At 45.9% G+C, this 15,467-nt stretch overlaps 1 protein-coding gene across 4 annotated transcripts in view; it reads left to right on the forward strand.

The window, feature by feature from the left end:
* Positions 1 to 15,467, forward strand: part of CEMIP2 (cell migration inducing hyaluronidase 2) — a 135,592-nt gene that overhangs the window by 103,909 nt on the left and 16,216 nt on the right. For all 4 annotated transcript variants that reach the window (XM_073634510.1, XM_073634516.1, XM_073634532.1 and 1 more), the window contains exons 18-19: positions 967 to 1,175; positions 13,312 to 13,485. In XM_073634510.1, coding sequence (XP_073490611.1) covers positions 967 to 1,175; positions 13,312 to 13,485 — 383 coding nt within the window. The remainder of the gene's footprint in view (positions 1 to 966; positions 1,176 to 13,311; positions 13,486 to 15,467) is intronic.

The raw sequence follows: 15,467 nt of genomic DNA on the forward strand, positions 1-15,467 counted from the left end.
CATTTTGGCGTGGGGTTCCCCTTAAAATCATGTCTGGTATGGATTTTGAGGGGGGGCCCATGCCATTTTTTTTTTTTTTTTAATTTTGGCGCGGGGTTCCCCTTAATATCCATACCAGACCTGAAGGGCCTGGTATGGAATTTAGGGGGACCCCCACCATTTTTTTTTTTTTTTTTTAATTTTGGTTCGGGGTTCCCCTGTAGGGAAATCCCATGCCGTTTTTATTAATGTAATTTTATGTGTATTGTCGGACCAACAATTCATTAATAGCCGCGGGTAGTTTTATATAACTTTTTTTCCTTTGAAATGTCATTTTGCTGTCAGACCGTTATATACACAGGAAACATGTGCCCCTTTACAGGCATACTATAGACACCCCCCAGGTACAAAATTTAAAGGAATATTACACTTTTATTGTTTCACCAAAGCATTATTAAAATCACTGCTCCTGAAAAAACGACAGTTTTTAAAACTTTTTTTGCATTGATCTATGTCCCCTGGGGCAGGACCCAGGTCCCCAAACACTTTTTATGACATTGCCATGCATATAAGCCTTTAAAATTAGCACTTTTGATTTCTCCCATAGACTTTTAAAGGGTGTTCCGCGGCTTTGGAATTTGCCCGTGAACACCCCAAATTGTTCGGCGAACTGGCGAACAGCGATGTTCGAGTCGGACATGAGTTCGACTCAAACTCGAAGCTCATCCCTACTAAGTGCAGATGAATGTATTATTAAGTGCTGCAACTCATATTTTTAATGGGTAAGGGGTGTGGGGGAACTGGTGGTGGTCAGAGTTCTCTTTTGTGGTTCTGCAAAAAAAAAAAAAAAATCGTAAAATAGTAAAGAATTAGGTTAGTGCACAACTTTACCCAAAGCATTACACAGTCAACAAGCAAAGGAATAAAGTTGTAAACGGCTCTTTTAAAATATAAAATGTATTGTAAATGTCTTTTTCTATCCGCTAGGTCTATATTCAAGCTCGAAATCCACAGAATCTCACAGTGACCATTGCAAGAGATGAGTACCCATCCAAGCCTATATCTCTTAGAGGAATTAACCAAAAGGCTCCTTACCAGCAGTATCAGCCAGTAGTGATGCTGCAGAAAGGTTACACCATACACTGGAATGCACAAGCTCCACAAACCATTCATCTTTACCTAGTAAACTTTGATAAGTGAGTTGGGATTTCATTGCTTGATGGTTGATCTTTTTAAACATGATCTTATCAAACAGAGCAGTCTCCCCAGCCACCTTCAGTTTGACAGCCTTGGATCTTAATAAATATGAAATATAGAACCCCCCTCCCCTTTTTTTTTTTTTTATTTTTTTTTTTTTATTTGTATAATACTGTTTAACCCTTTTAGTCAAATCATATAAATTAAAACCTAGTGAATGTATTTCCATGCTCTATCTTGTGTGCTAATTTTAACATTTTGTTTGGTGGGAAGGAATTCTCTTGTCTGAGAATGGAATTGACCATTTTGAAGAGAAACTTTTCATAAAGTACAATGAAATGCAATAAAACAGACTTATTCTTTCCACCTCACCTGAGGTCTATACTTACCAGCATACCAAGTATGGGATAGGATGCAAGAAAAGTATATGTCTATGGCAGTATTGCAGGTGTGGATATAGCAAAAAGGGAACATTGCAGCATGCCCTGGCTTTGGGATGGTGAGTTACTTTTAGTTCAGGGGAGTGGGGATTTTTGCATCTGTGCTTTTTTATGACACGTGTATAACATTAAGTGTTCAAATAAGTCCAGTTTTTCAACAAGTTAGAGGTAGTAAACCACTAAAAAAAGGGGTCCCTGCAGGATAATGTCATAATGTGCTAGTGCATACTAGCACAATATGACAGACTTACCTTAAAATTAAGCCCTCCAGCAGTGCGTTTTCACCACTGACAAGGCTTCCCTCTTCACCGGTCTTTCTTCTTGGGATCTGGCTGTTTGAATTGCCGAGCTGCGATGACATCACTCGCGCAGTACAGCTCTCTCAATGGATGACATGCTGTCCATTGAGAGCACAGTGCGCATGTGTTGGTGACGTCACTGGCTGCTGCTAAAGTAAATATCTCCTGAACCAGGGGTCTCCAAACTATGCCCCTCCAGTTGTTCAGGAACTACAATTCCCATCGTGCCTAGTCATATCTGTGAATGTTATTTTTACAATGCCTCATGTGACGTGTAGTTCAGGCAATATAGGAAAAATGTATCTAATTTACATAAAATATACAGCTTTAATATAAGTGAATGATCTATTTTCACTGCTATAACAGAATTCCCTGGTAAACCTGCATTTATGTTACTGCTATTTCACATCCATCTGTAGCCCTGTTCACATTATTTTGATGTGTTTTTTTTTTTTTTTTTTAAAGATTTTATTGAATTTTACAGATTTACAAAGCATATGTAACATACATCTCAATCAGTAGGGTTACAAACATATAGCAGGTATGCAGTTTCCAATTTAGCCAACTCGCTGGAGGTGGACAGCATGTCGATTCCCTGTGCGGTGAAAGAATATGCAGTTCCAACTTACTAAAATTCCGAGAGCTAAAGCATTAGATTAGATTAGATTAGAGATGAGAGGGTGGTTCTATAAGGTGAAATCGGAAGGAGTGCAAAGGTCACATCAAGATTGTCAAGGGCTAAACCCGGTTCCATTCACCCCTAAAGGGACCATCGCTGTGAATGGGCCGGGCTAAGATGACGGTTAATAAGTGGGATCAGAATCTAAAGTGTGGCGCGGGTTGAGATGCAGTTCCACTAGGTGACCGGGTTCTCTGCATAGGGGTGTTGGAAAGGGCATTCTGACAGTAGTGGCTAGAAGCCAATATCACTGGTGTAGAAGATGAGAGAGTATGCTCAGAAGGATCAGTGTCTAAAGTATCTATGAAAAGGGTGAGGGTAGGGACATAATAGAAGCGGGAAATGGGGAATAGGGTGGATCAGGGGGTAGGCGGCATAGCGGAGTCAGGGAATCAGGATTCCAGTACAGTTAAAGTCAGTGTGGTGTGTGTGTGAGGGATTTAGAGACTGAGTGGTCTGGGTAAGGGATTGACGGAAGTGTAACCAACTTGCCCAAGTGGTGTTGAATTTGGTAGGGTTGTCATTGGCTTGGCATATAAGATTTTCCATATCGGCTATTTTATCTACCCTCCGGATCCAGTCTTGGACTGTAGGGGGTGTCTTATTCCTCCAAAGTGCAGGGATGCATAGATTGGCCGCGTTGACTAGGTGTATGGTAAGCGATTTTTTTGAAGGACCCCGGTGAGTCAGGGGTGTGGTGAAGTAGATATCGTTCAGGGGTGAAGGCCGGTGTATATATGGAGATTTGTGCGATCAGCCGGTGGATTTCCACCCAAAACGGCTGTATTAGGCTGTAATTCCACCATATGTGCAGTAGGGTGCCTTTGGTTGTACCACACCTCCAACAAGTTGGGGGGATGGTTGGATGAAAGTGATGAACCTTATCAGGTGTTCTGTACCATTTAGAGAACAATTTATATCTGTTTTCCTGTGTCGAGACGTTTATGGATCCCTTGTGCATGAGGGTGAAAATTGAATTACATTCCTGTGGGGAAAGGTACAATGCTAGTTCAGATTCCCATTGCTGTACTAATTTGTCGTTTTTGACCATGTGTTGTGAGAACAGGAGGGAGTAAGTTGCGGATATCAGATGACCCTGGGGTTCCTCGTTAGAGCAGAGGAGTTCCAGTGGGGAGTGGTCTCTGCTACAAGGGGAGTCCCTGATGTGGGTTTGCAGGTATTTGAAGAAAAGTATGTGGTAGTCAGGTAGTGTCGTGGAGAGGTCTGTGTGGGAGAGTAGCAAACCGTTTCGGAAACGGCTATGGGCCCTTGCTTGAGTGGTAGCTGTGCCCAGGGTAGGATCTTTAAACGCTAGACCCGGAGGAAATTCCGGGTTATTATCTAATGGTGTCATGGGGCCCGGTGCTGGTATGATGTTAAGTGTCTTGCATGCCCTTTTAAAAATTGTTAGGGTGGCGCCAATGGATGGGTGGGATGTGAAATCTTCTGGTATATGTCTACTATTAACCCATGGCGAGTTAGTGATAGGAAGACTCGCGAAGGAGTCTTCCAAGTTGACCCAATCTTTGAACGGGCGGTGCTTGTGCCAGTCTACCAGTCTAGTTAAGTGACATGCCCAATGGTATTTTAGGAGATCTGGGAGCCCTAGGCCCCCTAATCGTTTGGCAAGGACCAATCTATCCCAGCTAAGTCTTGGGTGTTTAGACGCCCATATGAACGTCCTGCAAATGCGTTGGTAAGATGTGAAGAATGATGATGGTAACTTGATTGGTATAGCTTGAAGAAGGTAAAGGAGTCTGGGCAGAACATTCATCTTCAATATAGCGATCCTGCCCAGCCAAGAGAAGGATCCTAGATGCCACTTCTGGAGGTCTCGCTGGATGGACAGGATCAGAGGAACAAAATTATTAGAGTGAAGATTCTTTAAGTCAGTGGTGAGTTTGATTCCGAGGTAAGAAATAGCCGATTGCTCCCAGCCGAAGGGGAAATTGAGTTTACAAAGATTAACCGTGTCCATTGATAGGGTAATATTGAGGGCTTTGGACTTTTCAAAATTGATTTGTAAGTTGGAGAGGGTTTTAAAGAGTTCAAAGTCAGCTAGAAGGTTAGGGATGGTTGTAATGGGATCTGTCAGGAAGAGTGGGATGTCATCTGTGTAGGTGGCTAGTTTGTATTGTTTGTGATGGATAGTAATACCTTTGATGGTGGGGTTGTCTCTCAGTTTGCGGAGCATGGGTTCAAGGGTCAATATAAATATAAGCGGTGACAGGGGGCACCCCTGACGGGTTCCATTAGATACAGAGAAGGCATCCGACAGCCCGCCGTTGATCCTTAACCTAGCCGTCGGGGAGGCGTAAAGAGCTAAGATCATTTTAAGCATACGGGGCGGTAAGCCTATTGCCTGTAGGGTGGCTTCCATGTAGTCCAATGCCACCCTGTCGAATGCCTTCTCTGCATCCAAGGATAGAAAACCTTTTGTGGAAGTTCTCGTGAGCCAATGGTGTATGTTCAGGGCCTTAGTGGTATTGTCCCTTGCCTCACGGCCCGGGACAAAACCAACCTGGTCGAGCGAGATTAAAGAGGGTAGGAAAGGTAGGATTCGATTAGCCAATGCTTTCGCGTAGAGTTTAAGGTCCACGTTCAGTAGAGAAATGGGGCGGTAATTCGGCACTCGTGTGGAGTCTTTGCCTTGTTTGGGAATGAGTGTGATGTGAGCTGCGAGCATTTCATTGTAGGTATCTGTTGCAGGCGTCAGAGTATTGAGGGCTTTCACTAGGTGCGGAAGGAGGATGGATGGGAAGGATTTGTAATAGCTGGTCGAGAGGCCGTCAGGGCCGGGGCTTTTACCTGTCTTCATTTGTCTTAATGCTGTAAGGAGTTCGTCTGTTGAAAGAGGGGTGTCTAACGATTGTGCGTCTTCCGGAGAAAGGGGGGTTGGTCCGTATTGCGCTAGAAAATTTAGGAGAGCAGTTTTTCGGTTTATCGAATCGTCAGTGTTGTGAGTCGGGGTCAAATTGTACAATTTGGTAAAATATTGAACAAATTGTGCTGAAATATCTTCATTAGTAACGAACGATTCTCCAGCCGAGTTGGAGATTTTGTGAATGGTATGTGAAGCCTTTTTGGATTGGAGAGCCCTAGCTAATAATTTGCCGGATTTGTTACCGAATTCACAGTACAATTTTTGCGTCAGCATAAATTTGCGTTTCACGAAGCAGTTGCAGTGGAAGCTTTATGTGTCTGTTCTAGCGCGTGTATACGCGCGGTTAGTTCGGTGATAAGAGCGTGTTTAAGTTTATTGCGATTAGCAGCGATAGATAACAGTTCGCCCCTAATGACACATTTGTGAGCGTTCCATGTGGTCATGGGTGTGATGTCAGAAGCGGAATTGTTGAAGTATTCAGCTAGGCATTTTGTCAGTCTGTGTTGATTTCGTCTGTCAGCAAGGAGCTATCAAGGTGCCAAATACGTGTCTTCGTGCACTTAGTCGGCAGTTGTAAGGTCATCGAAATAGGATTGTGGTCCGACAGGAGGGACGGGTCTATGGTGGCTTTAGTGAGGTTTGTCAGGTCGTTCTGAGAAAGGAAGAAGTGGTCCAATCTGGAGTACTTATTGTGTGGCGGTGAATAGTACGTGAAGTCCCTCTCCTTAGGGTGCATTGTACGCCAGGTATCATGAAGGAGCAGATTGCTTAATTGTATTTTGATGGCCCGTAAGGCCCTGTAAGTGAGGAAGGAAGACCCATTTGAAGTGTCAATGGACGAGGTCAGTGGGACATTGAAGTCACCGCCGACAATATGGGTTCCAACTTGGAAGCTGGCGAGTAATTGTAAAGTCGTTTTGAAAAAGGTTACTTGGCCTGTGTTGGGGGCAATGGTGTAAGGCAAATGATGTAGAGTGCCCTTTATAAAAAGGTATCTGCCAAGAGGGTCTCTTACCGTGTCTGTTATCTGGAAGGGGCAGTGTTTGGAGATGAGGGTAGTGACCCCTTTGGATTTCGCCTCCACATTGGAGGCGTCGATTGCGGTGGGGAAGTAATGACTATGTAATTTAGGGATAGCGTCTGTACGGAAATGTGTTTCCTGTATGAGCGCAATATGTGCTCTAGATCGTTAAAGGGAGAGTAGAAGTTTAGACCGTTTTTCAGGGGTATTAAGACCTCGTATGTTGACCGAGTACAATTTAAGTGATTGGGGTAAGGGTGGCGAAACACCCTGAGTGGATAGTGAGACTGTAGGGGCCGCCATCATGGGAAAAAGTGGAAGGGAAGAAAAGGGTGGGTGGAGGGTGGTTTACGTCTGGTTTGGAGGTTTAGGTTGCCTATCAAACGTGGGGGTGATGTGGAGAGTACCGAAGAGGTGTGGAACTATATGTCCACTCACCTCCCAAACTGTAGATCGGTGGGGTACAGGCCCTGCGTGGGGCGTCTCACTCCGTAAGGGAGACGGCAACCCGACGCAAACCTGTGTGGGGGTTGGCCTAAAATCAGGCGATGGAGAAAGTGAGGGGGTCTAGTATCGAAGGGGAGGACAAGGTCCTCCGCCACAGGATGACATGAAGTTAATGACTGAGGTAAGAAGCTTAATTGTGTTGGTTGGGGTCATATGATAAGGATCGTGGGGTAAGTGCACAGGTTTAGGAATCAACAGGAGATACCTAGTGAGCTATAATTCAACAAAATATCAAAATAATAAAACAATAAAACAGTCAAACAATCAAACCCGCAGTTTGGGTAATTTCACGTGCTGAGTTCTGAGGTCAACCATTCTCCTTGAACAGCAGGAGTGGGAAGGTTGTCATCGGTGTCAATTCTAGCGATGTAGTGACCCACTCCAACAAGGGTGTGGGGCAGTGACATCGGAGTGGGGGTTAAGCCAGAGTTAGCGACTTGAAATTAAATTCCCTAAAGGCAATTGTAAGTAAACCTATTAAAAAAAAAAAACTGATCTACAACATTGTGCCTCCGTTCGGGGCTACTACCGAGTAGAATAGAGGTTCTAAATCCAGAGCAGGTAGATATCAGCAATACAAATAGCAATTCAACATGAAGTATTATTTGGCAGAAGAACCACAAAACTGTAAGAAATTATACCGGTTAAGTTCATACTCTTGGAAGGGGAGAGGTAGACTTCAGCAGCGTGGCAGGTCCGGTGGGTCGTAGACAGGCAGATGGTGTGAGAAGCCCTTCGTATTGAGTCACTCCCGGATCGGGTGATGAGTGGGTGCAGTTGGGTTGTCCGAGGTGGGTCCGGAACTACAGGGAAAACAACGTGGGCGCCCGGTGATGGATAAATGTGCAAGAACTGGGGTCAGAGGTGTAGTCCTGTTAGTTGATTGAAGCTTGCCTCTGTAACGTAAAGGAGTTCAGATGCAGGAAATGTGAGTTCGCGTTGAGGCATGGGCGGGGTTTGGTGCTGCAGTGCATTGTGGAAGCTGTAGTTGTGAGCAAAGTTTGTCGTCAAATGTCCATTGGAGATAGGCGGGGTCATAAGACAATGGCTTGAGAGTGGTTATGAGATTGGTGACTGGGAGGGTCCTGCGGATGATGTAGCACTGCCATAAAGCTGGTGCTGAGAGGGATGTTAAGGAGCCGAGCTTACAGGGGAACCGGCCAGTGGTGTTCTTGTATTGCCTGGTCTGGTCTTCTTTAAACAGTTCAAAAAAGAGGTGGAAAGAGTAAAAATAACAGTAGAAAATATTCTAGAACATGAACTGAAAACAAAAATATGGGCCGATCGTGCTGTGTACAGATTGCTCCGTCGATCAGAAGGACGGGGCTACTTCAACATGCCTGTGGCGGTCCCTGCGTGTACCCCGGGATCTTGATGAGATGTTGGGGCTGTTAGCACGGTAGTTTGAGCGATATGTGGTGTGGCTTCTGTGCACAGAGGGAGAGCGTCTCCTGCTGGGCAAGGGGTCTTGTGCCTCCATGGGTTCCTCTCTGAACGTTTCGCGGGTGGGGGGCCGGGACGAAAAGCTGCGTACCAATTAGGTATCGGCACCGGCGGAATGCCAAGGGTGGCACAGAAATGCGGAAGGTCTTCAGGGACCTTGAGAATCGCTGTACGGCCATGAGCGGAAGCTGATAGGCAGAAGGGAAACTTCCATTTGTATAATATTTGTTTTTCTCTCAGGGCCTCCAGCAGGGGTCTTAAGTTGCGCCTGTGCTGGAGTGTAATGCCAGATAGGTCTTGATAGATTTGCACCGGTGCTCCCTCATGCAGGATCTGCTGTCTGCCCCTCGCCATTTTGATGATGTCTTCTTTAAGTTTAAAATTCCCAATGCAGCAGATTATGTCCCGGGGAGGATCCGTCTCCCTGCCTTTAGGACGTAGTGCGTGGTGTATTCTCTCCATTGCAATAGGGGTTTGGGCAGGACGGTTGAGAAGGGTATTAAAGATGTTATTATGGCCTGAGAGATCTGTTCCCCCTCAAACGACTCCGGTAGGCCTCTGATGCGCAGGTTATGCCTTCTGCCTCTATTGTCGAGGTCTTCAAGGTGCCTCTGCATATCCCGCATCTGCATAGTGTGGGAGTCAATGTCCTCTGTGACAGATTGTAAAATGGATTCCTGACGTTCCGTCTCTCTCTCTACCACATGCACCCTGTCATTCAGTGAACGGAGATCTAGCCTCAGTTCCAAGATGGCTGCAGATAGCGTCTCTTTAATGTCCTCCGCTATGGAGCGGAGGTCCTGCATATTTATGGGTGGATGGGGCCTAAGTTCTATCCCCCCTTCCCCTCCGTGTGGAAGCAGGGGTTGTGGCGGCATCGCGGACGGGTTTTGCGGCTGTGAGGGAGGCTGTGAGGAGTGAGTCGGCGCTTGGCGGGAAGGCACCATGTTGCCTCTGCCCGTCCGGAACATCTCCGGGATATTCTGCCCCTGTGCCCCGGCCAGGTCTCTCGGGGATCTCGAGCGTGATGCCGAAGAGGTCCGGGAGGCTGTCCCCATAATTTTATGTGAAAGCAGTGAGATATTACCTCCGGATTTAAGCGGCTTTATCCTGTGGCGGACGGAGCTCAGGGATCAGGCGACTGTCTCCATGCCAGGTCAGGCCACGCCCCTCTATTTTGATGTTTTTATTTTGTTTTTAAGTCTCTTACTTAAATGATGGCCCTATCTTTTATCTTTACAACTCTGCCCTCTTGGTCCTCTTGCAGTTTGATTGTTGTGTGAAAAGTTTGCTATGTCAACTGTGTGCCTAATATCAACTCGTGATTGATTAATTGGCAAATTCTGTCCACACCCACCACAGTATAAAACAAGACCACCTTTATGGGGGGGAAGCACATGCTAGGGTGGCGCGTGTTGGGGTTCTTCAAATAAGTTACTTCCAATCTCTCACTTAAGCAATTTGAACAATGCGAACATTGACAACAAGCTACTTTAGAAATCACCTGACTGCAGGTGACCTTGTTTCCCATTCAACTCTCCTTCCTCTCTGTAACATATGCGTGCTTTATCTCTCCTTTTCACAAATGTAGTCTCCTTAAACGCTTTCACCCCACTTCTTCACCCCACAATCTGTATATATTTCGCCTTCACTTCTGCCTTCCCCTTATTACTACATTACTATCACATCCTCCTAATTCTAATCCCACATGCTAAAAAACCGTCAGGATGCTGAGGCATGTCCCCTCATATATAAATTGTACTCTCATGTTACCTACCTCGCTCTTCTGCTTCCCCTAATCTCCCATATATCCCCAAACCCCGGGCTTTCCTTATTTACCTGTACCCAATCCAGCCATCACCCCACATCCTCTGGCAGCAGTTGCAATCTATACAATTTAGTCTCCTTTCCTCTTCTTCCCAAAACCAGCCTCCCTTTCTCCTGTGCCCTCTGAAATGCTTGCTCTGTCTGCAACAAACTCACCGCTGTTCATGACCTTTGTCACAAACTCCTTTTAATGTACTTGCTGTCACCAAAACCCTAGCTTCATGAATCCGACACTCCTTCTCATGCTTCCCTCTCCCACGGTGGCTTTCTCTGGACTCGCTCCCCTGGTCCTAGTGGACACAAGGGAGGTGGAGTGGGAATCCTCTTATCCCCACAAAGCACCTTTCAGGTTCTTCACTCTTCTCCCTCTCTGTCCCTCATAATTTAAAGCTCACTGTATGTCTATTATCTCCAATTTCCTTAAGACTTGCTGTAATCTTCCGACCCCCTGGACTGTTATCAACTTTCCTTGATGACGTCTCTGCCTGGCTACTCTACTTTCTCTCTTCTCAAATTCCCTCAATCCTTCTCGGTAACTTCAACATCCCTCAACATCAACAACACTCCTGCTACGTCTAACTTCCTCATTTGACCTGAAGCATTGGGTACAGGCTTCTACTCGCTCAGATAGCAACACCCTCAACCTTGTATTCTCCTACCTATGCACTCCATGCAATCTCTCCAATAATCCTTTTCGCTGATCACCACCTTATTAGTTTCACTCTCTTCCCTGTCTTCCACCACCTTTCCCTCCAATCGCCTAACAATCACCCGTGGAAACCTTTGCCACTTCAACCCTCCTCTTCTCTATTCTGCTACTGACCACCTCTTTGACAAAATCACACCCCTGTCCTACACCAATCTATCCACTTTTTACTACAGTAGATCCTTGTCCTCCACCCTGGACAAGCTCGCCCCCTCACTACACACAGAATCAGGCCTCTACCCCCAGGCCTCTAACCCTGGCAAACAGAACACCAGAGGTCTGAAAAAACGTAGCCTCGCTCGAGAGTCTGTGACGCAAGACTAAGTTTCTTGAAGACTTCAACCAATATAAATTTGCCCTCCAAAAAATACAATTCTAGCCTCCTCACTGCCAAGCAGACCTATTTTATCACTCTCATGAACACCACCTCATCCAGTCTCCAACTCTTCTCTACCTTTTTAACTCTCTCTACTTAGTCTTCCACTGCCTCCACTTACTAACTTGCTCACTGCCCAGGAGATCGTCAATCACTTCAAAAATAAGATTGATTCAATTTGTGATGAAATCTCCACTCTACAGGTATCTCTCCCACTTAACACCCCATGTCAACAGGTACTATCAACACTCCCCTTATTCAACCCTGCTACTATAGACTAGGTTGCTAAACTTATTTCTAACACCCACTTAACCACCGGTCCCTTGGACCCTGTTCCTTCACAAATACTACGGTCACCCACTGACTCTATCCTTCACTCTCTAACCCACATCTTCAATCTCTCCCTCTCTTCTGGCATCTTCCCCCAACTCTCTAAAACATGCACTAGTCACCCCCATACTTAAAAAAAAGCCTTCCTTGGACCCTACCATTCTTAACAATCTATGCCCTATCTCCTTGCTCCCCATTTCCTCTAAACTCCTTGACCGCCTGGTCTACAACCAACTGAGTAACCACCTTGATCCCCTTCAGTCTGGATTTCGCTTTCAACACTTCACAGAAACTGCACTTTTAAAACTCACAAATAGAAAAAAACAATAGACACTATTCTGTACTCCTACTTCTGGACCTTTTGGGTGCCTGTGATATATGTTTTGACCACCCCCTCCTCAAAAAAAAAAGTTACTCCTTTGGTCTCTAACGCTGCTAATTCTCATCCTACCCATCCCAACGCACTTTCAGTGTCACTTACAATTCTGCTTCCTCCTCTCCTCGTGCTTTTTCTGTCAGGGTTCCCCAGGGTTCTGTTCTTGGACCTTTCCTATTTTCAATCTACACATCCTCCCTGGGTCAGCTGATAGCCTCCCATGGCTTTCAATATAATTCCTATCTGTCTTGATGTCACACCACTCAAACTCAACTTATCCAAAAACCAATATTTCCTCCCCCACGTGCCTTTTCCCCTGACTTCTCTGTCAAAAGTAATGGCACAACCATCAACCCATCCTTACATGCCAGGGTGTTAGGTGTTACCCTGGACTTTCCTTTCGGCCCCTCATCCAATCACTTCCCAAAGCTTGGCACCTCAACCTCCGCAACATCTCCAAAATACATCCCTTCCTAACCAAGGAACCCACAAAGCTCCTGATTCACTCCCTCACCTCGGCTACTGCAACTTCTTCCTCAATGGCTTACCTTTAAATAGGTTATCCCCCTTCAGTCCATCATGAATGCTACTGCCAGACTCATTCACCTTGCAAACCACTCAGCGGCTGCTACCCCTCTCTGCCGTTCCCTCCTTTTGGCTGCCACTTACCCAACAAATGAAATTCAAAATTCTAACAACTTACAAAGTCATCCACAACTCTGCCCCAGCTACATTACTAACCTAGTCTCAAAATACCAACCAAATCGCCCTCTTCGTTCCTCCCAAGACCTCCTGCTCTCTAGCTCCCTCGTCTCCTTCTCCCATACTCCCCTCCTCCCATACTCTCCTCCAGGACTTCTCCCGAGCCTCTCCCATCCTCTGCAATTCCCCACTCCAATCTGTCCGACTATCTCAAACTCTGACCACTTTTAGGTGATCCCGGAAAATGTTTCTTTTCAGAGACACCTATCGTGCCTTCACCTAACAACTGTACTTTTATTTTCCTCATCAGCTCATCCCCCACAGTTATTACCTTTTGCATCACTTGACCCTACCTTCTAGATTGTAAGCTCTAATGAGCAGGGCCGTCTGATTCCTCCTGTATTGAATTGTATTGTAACTGTACTGTTTGCCCTAAAGTGCTGCACAAACTGTTGGCGCTATATAAATTCTGTACAATAATATTTTCCGGTTCCATACGTGTTCCCATTTTATGTGGTGATGAATTCACTTTTTGTTTCTTACAGAGGTGACTGGGTCAGAGTCGGCCTTTGTTATCCACCAAACACCACCTTTCAAGTGATGTCACAGATTGTTAAAAGCCAGACTTTTCCTGTAGAAGAATACCAACCTGTGAACTCCATAGATGAACTGGAGAAGAGCCGAACACAGGCAAAGTACTTCTTTGACAACAGTGCTGGGTAATAAAAGGAATTATAGATTTAAATGTCAAAACTATAGAAACTGTAAAATACTGTGAACAAGCCACATGTCATTCTAGGGTTGATGGAACTTGGAATATTTGAAGCAGCCGGTAATAAATAATAAATTAATATATATATGCTTTTAAAGGGAAAGTTAGTGGCAATGTGTTTGTGCCCTCACATAAATATCAGTGGTTTCATACCAGCACTTAGCTGACAGTATTATTTTTTATTTTTTTTTTCATCCCAGAAAACCATACTAGTAACTTGAGAATTGCAGACTGTTGCTTTTTTTTCAGTAAATATTTTATATTTGTTTAAGCTAATTTCTAATGGAACTGTAACCCATATCAGTGTATTATCCTTGACTGACTTGATGAGATCAGTCCATGGGAGCCAGAAATAGACCTCTACCACTTTTACCTATAAAGCCACAATGTGTAAGCAGAATCAAATTCCGTGATACAATTTTACTGTCATAATCAGGGCCGTCTTTAGCGCAGGGCAAACGGGGCACTTGCCCTGGGCCCAATCTTTGTTGGGGGGCCCGCGCTAGCCGTGAATTGGGGCCCCGATCGCAGCTTTGCAGAGCGCACAGAGGACACGGGAGGATGTATTCCTCGCTAGCCAGCTGAGAGGGGGCGGGGCCGGGAGCTCCACTGACGCTCTGACCCCGCCCACGTGCAGCCTGTGTACTCGGAAAAGAGCTTCTGTAGTGAGAGCCAGTGATCAGGAGTGTCATTGGAGCCGGGAGCTCCAATGACACTCCCACTCCGATCACTGGCTCTCACTACAGGCGCTCTATTCCCAGTACACAGGCTGCACGTGGGCGGGGTCAGAGCGTCAGTGGAGCTCCCGGCCCCGCCCCTCTCAGCTGGCTACCGTGGAATACATCCTCCCGTGTCCTCTGTGCGCTCTGCAAAGCTGTCATCGGGGGGACAATTCACGGGTGATGTGGGCCCAGGGCCCACCCAACAAAGCATCAGTGGAGCTCCCAGCTGCTTTAGTGAGAGCAGAGAGTGGAAGCCCCGCCCACAGTCTTGAATGTATGTAATGAGTTTGGCTGGCCAGGTATGTCCTTACAACCATAAAATGCCTGACTGTTTAAACTCTGAGCTGTGTTATTTAACTGTAAAGCTGTGCATTGCTAAAAGTCCTCTGACCATCCCCTGTATAATGTCTGCAGTCTCTGTCTCCTGCAGTATGTCCGCAGTCTCTGATTGTCTCCTGCAGTATGTCCGCAGTCTCTGATTGTCTCCTGTATAATGTCCGCAGTCTCTGATTGTCTCCTGCAGTATGTCCGCAGTCTCTGGTAATCTCCTGCAGTATGTCCGCAGTCTCTGGTAATCTCCTGCAGTATGTCCGCAGTCTCTGGTAATCTCCTGCAGTATGTCCGCAGTCTCTGATTGTCTCCTGCAGTATGTCCGCAGTCTCTGATTGTCTCCTGCAGTATGTCCGCAGTCTCTGGTAATCTCCTGCAGTATGTCCGCAGTCTCTGGTAATCTCCTGCAGTATGTCTGCAGTCTCTGGTAATCTCCTGCAGTATGTCCGCAGTCTCTGGTAATCTCCTGCAGTATGTCCGCAGTCTCTGGTAATCTCCTGCTGTATGTCCGCAGTCTCTGATTGTCTCCTGCAGTATGTCCGCAGTCTCTGAGTGTCTCCTGCAGTATGTCCACAGTCTCTGATTGTCTCCTGCAGTATGTCCTCAGTCTCTGATTGTCTCCTGCAGTATGTCCGCAGTCTCTGATTGTCTTCTGCAGTATGTCCGCAGTCTCTGATTGTCTTCTGCAGTATGTCCGCAGTCTCTGACACTCTCCTGTAGTATGTGTATTAATGTGCCCCTTTACTTGCTCAATTATTTGGGATTGCTCCACTGCTCACTGAGAGGTAATGATGTGCCTGAACCTCTAGCAACCAATCAGCAAACAGTAGTGATCTGCTTTAATCTCTAGTAACCAATCAGTAAGTGCTAATGATGT

This window comes from Aquarana catesbeiana, linkage group LG01, assembly GCF_042186555.1.
Source record: "Aquarana catesbeiana isolate 2022-GZ linkage group LG01, ASM4218655v1, whole genome shotgun sequence".
Classification (NCBI taxonomy): Eukaryota; Metazoa; Chordata; class Amphibia; order Anura; family Ranidae; genus Aquarana; species Aquarana catesbeiana.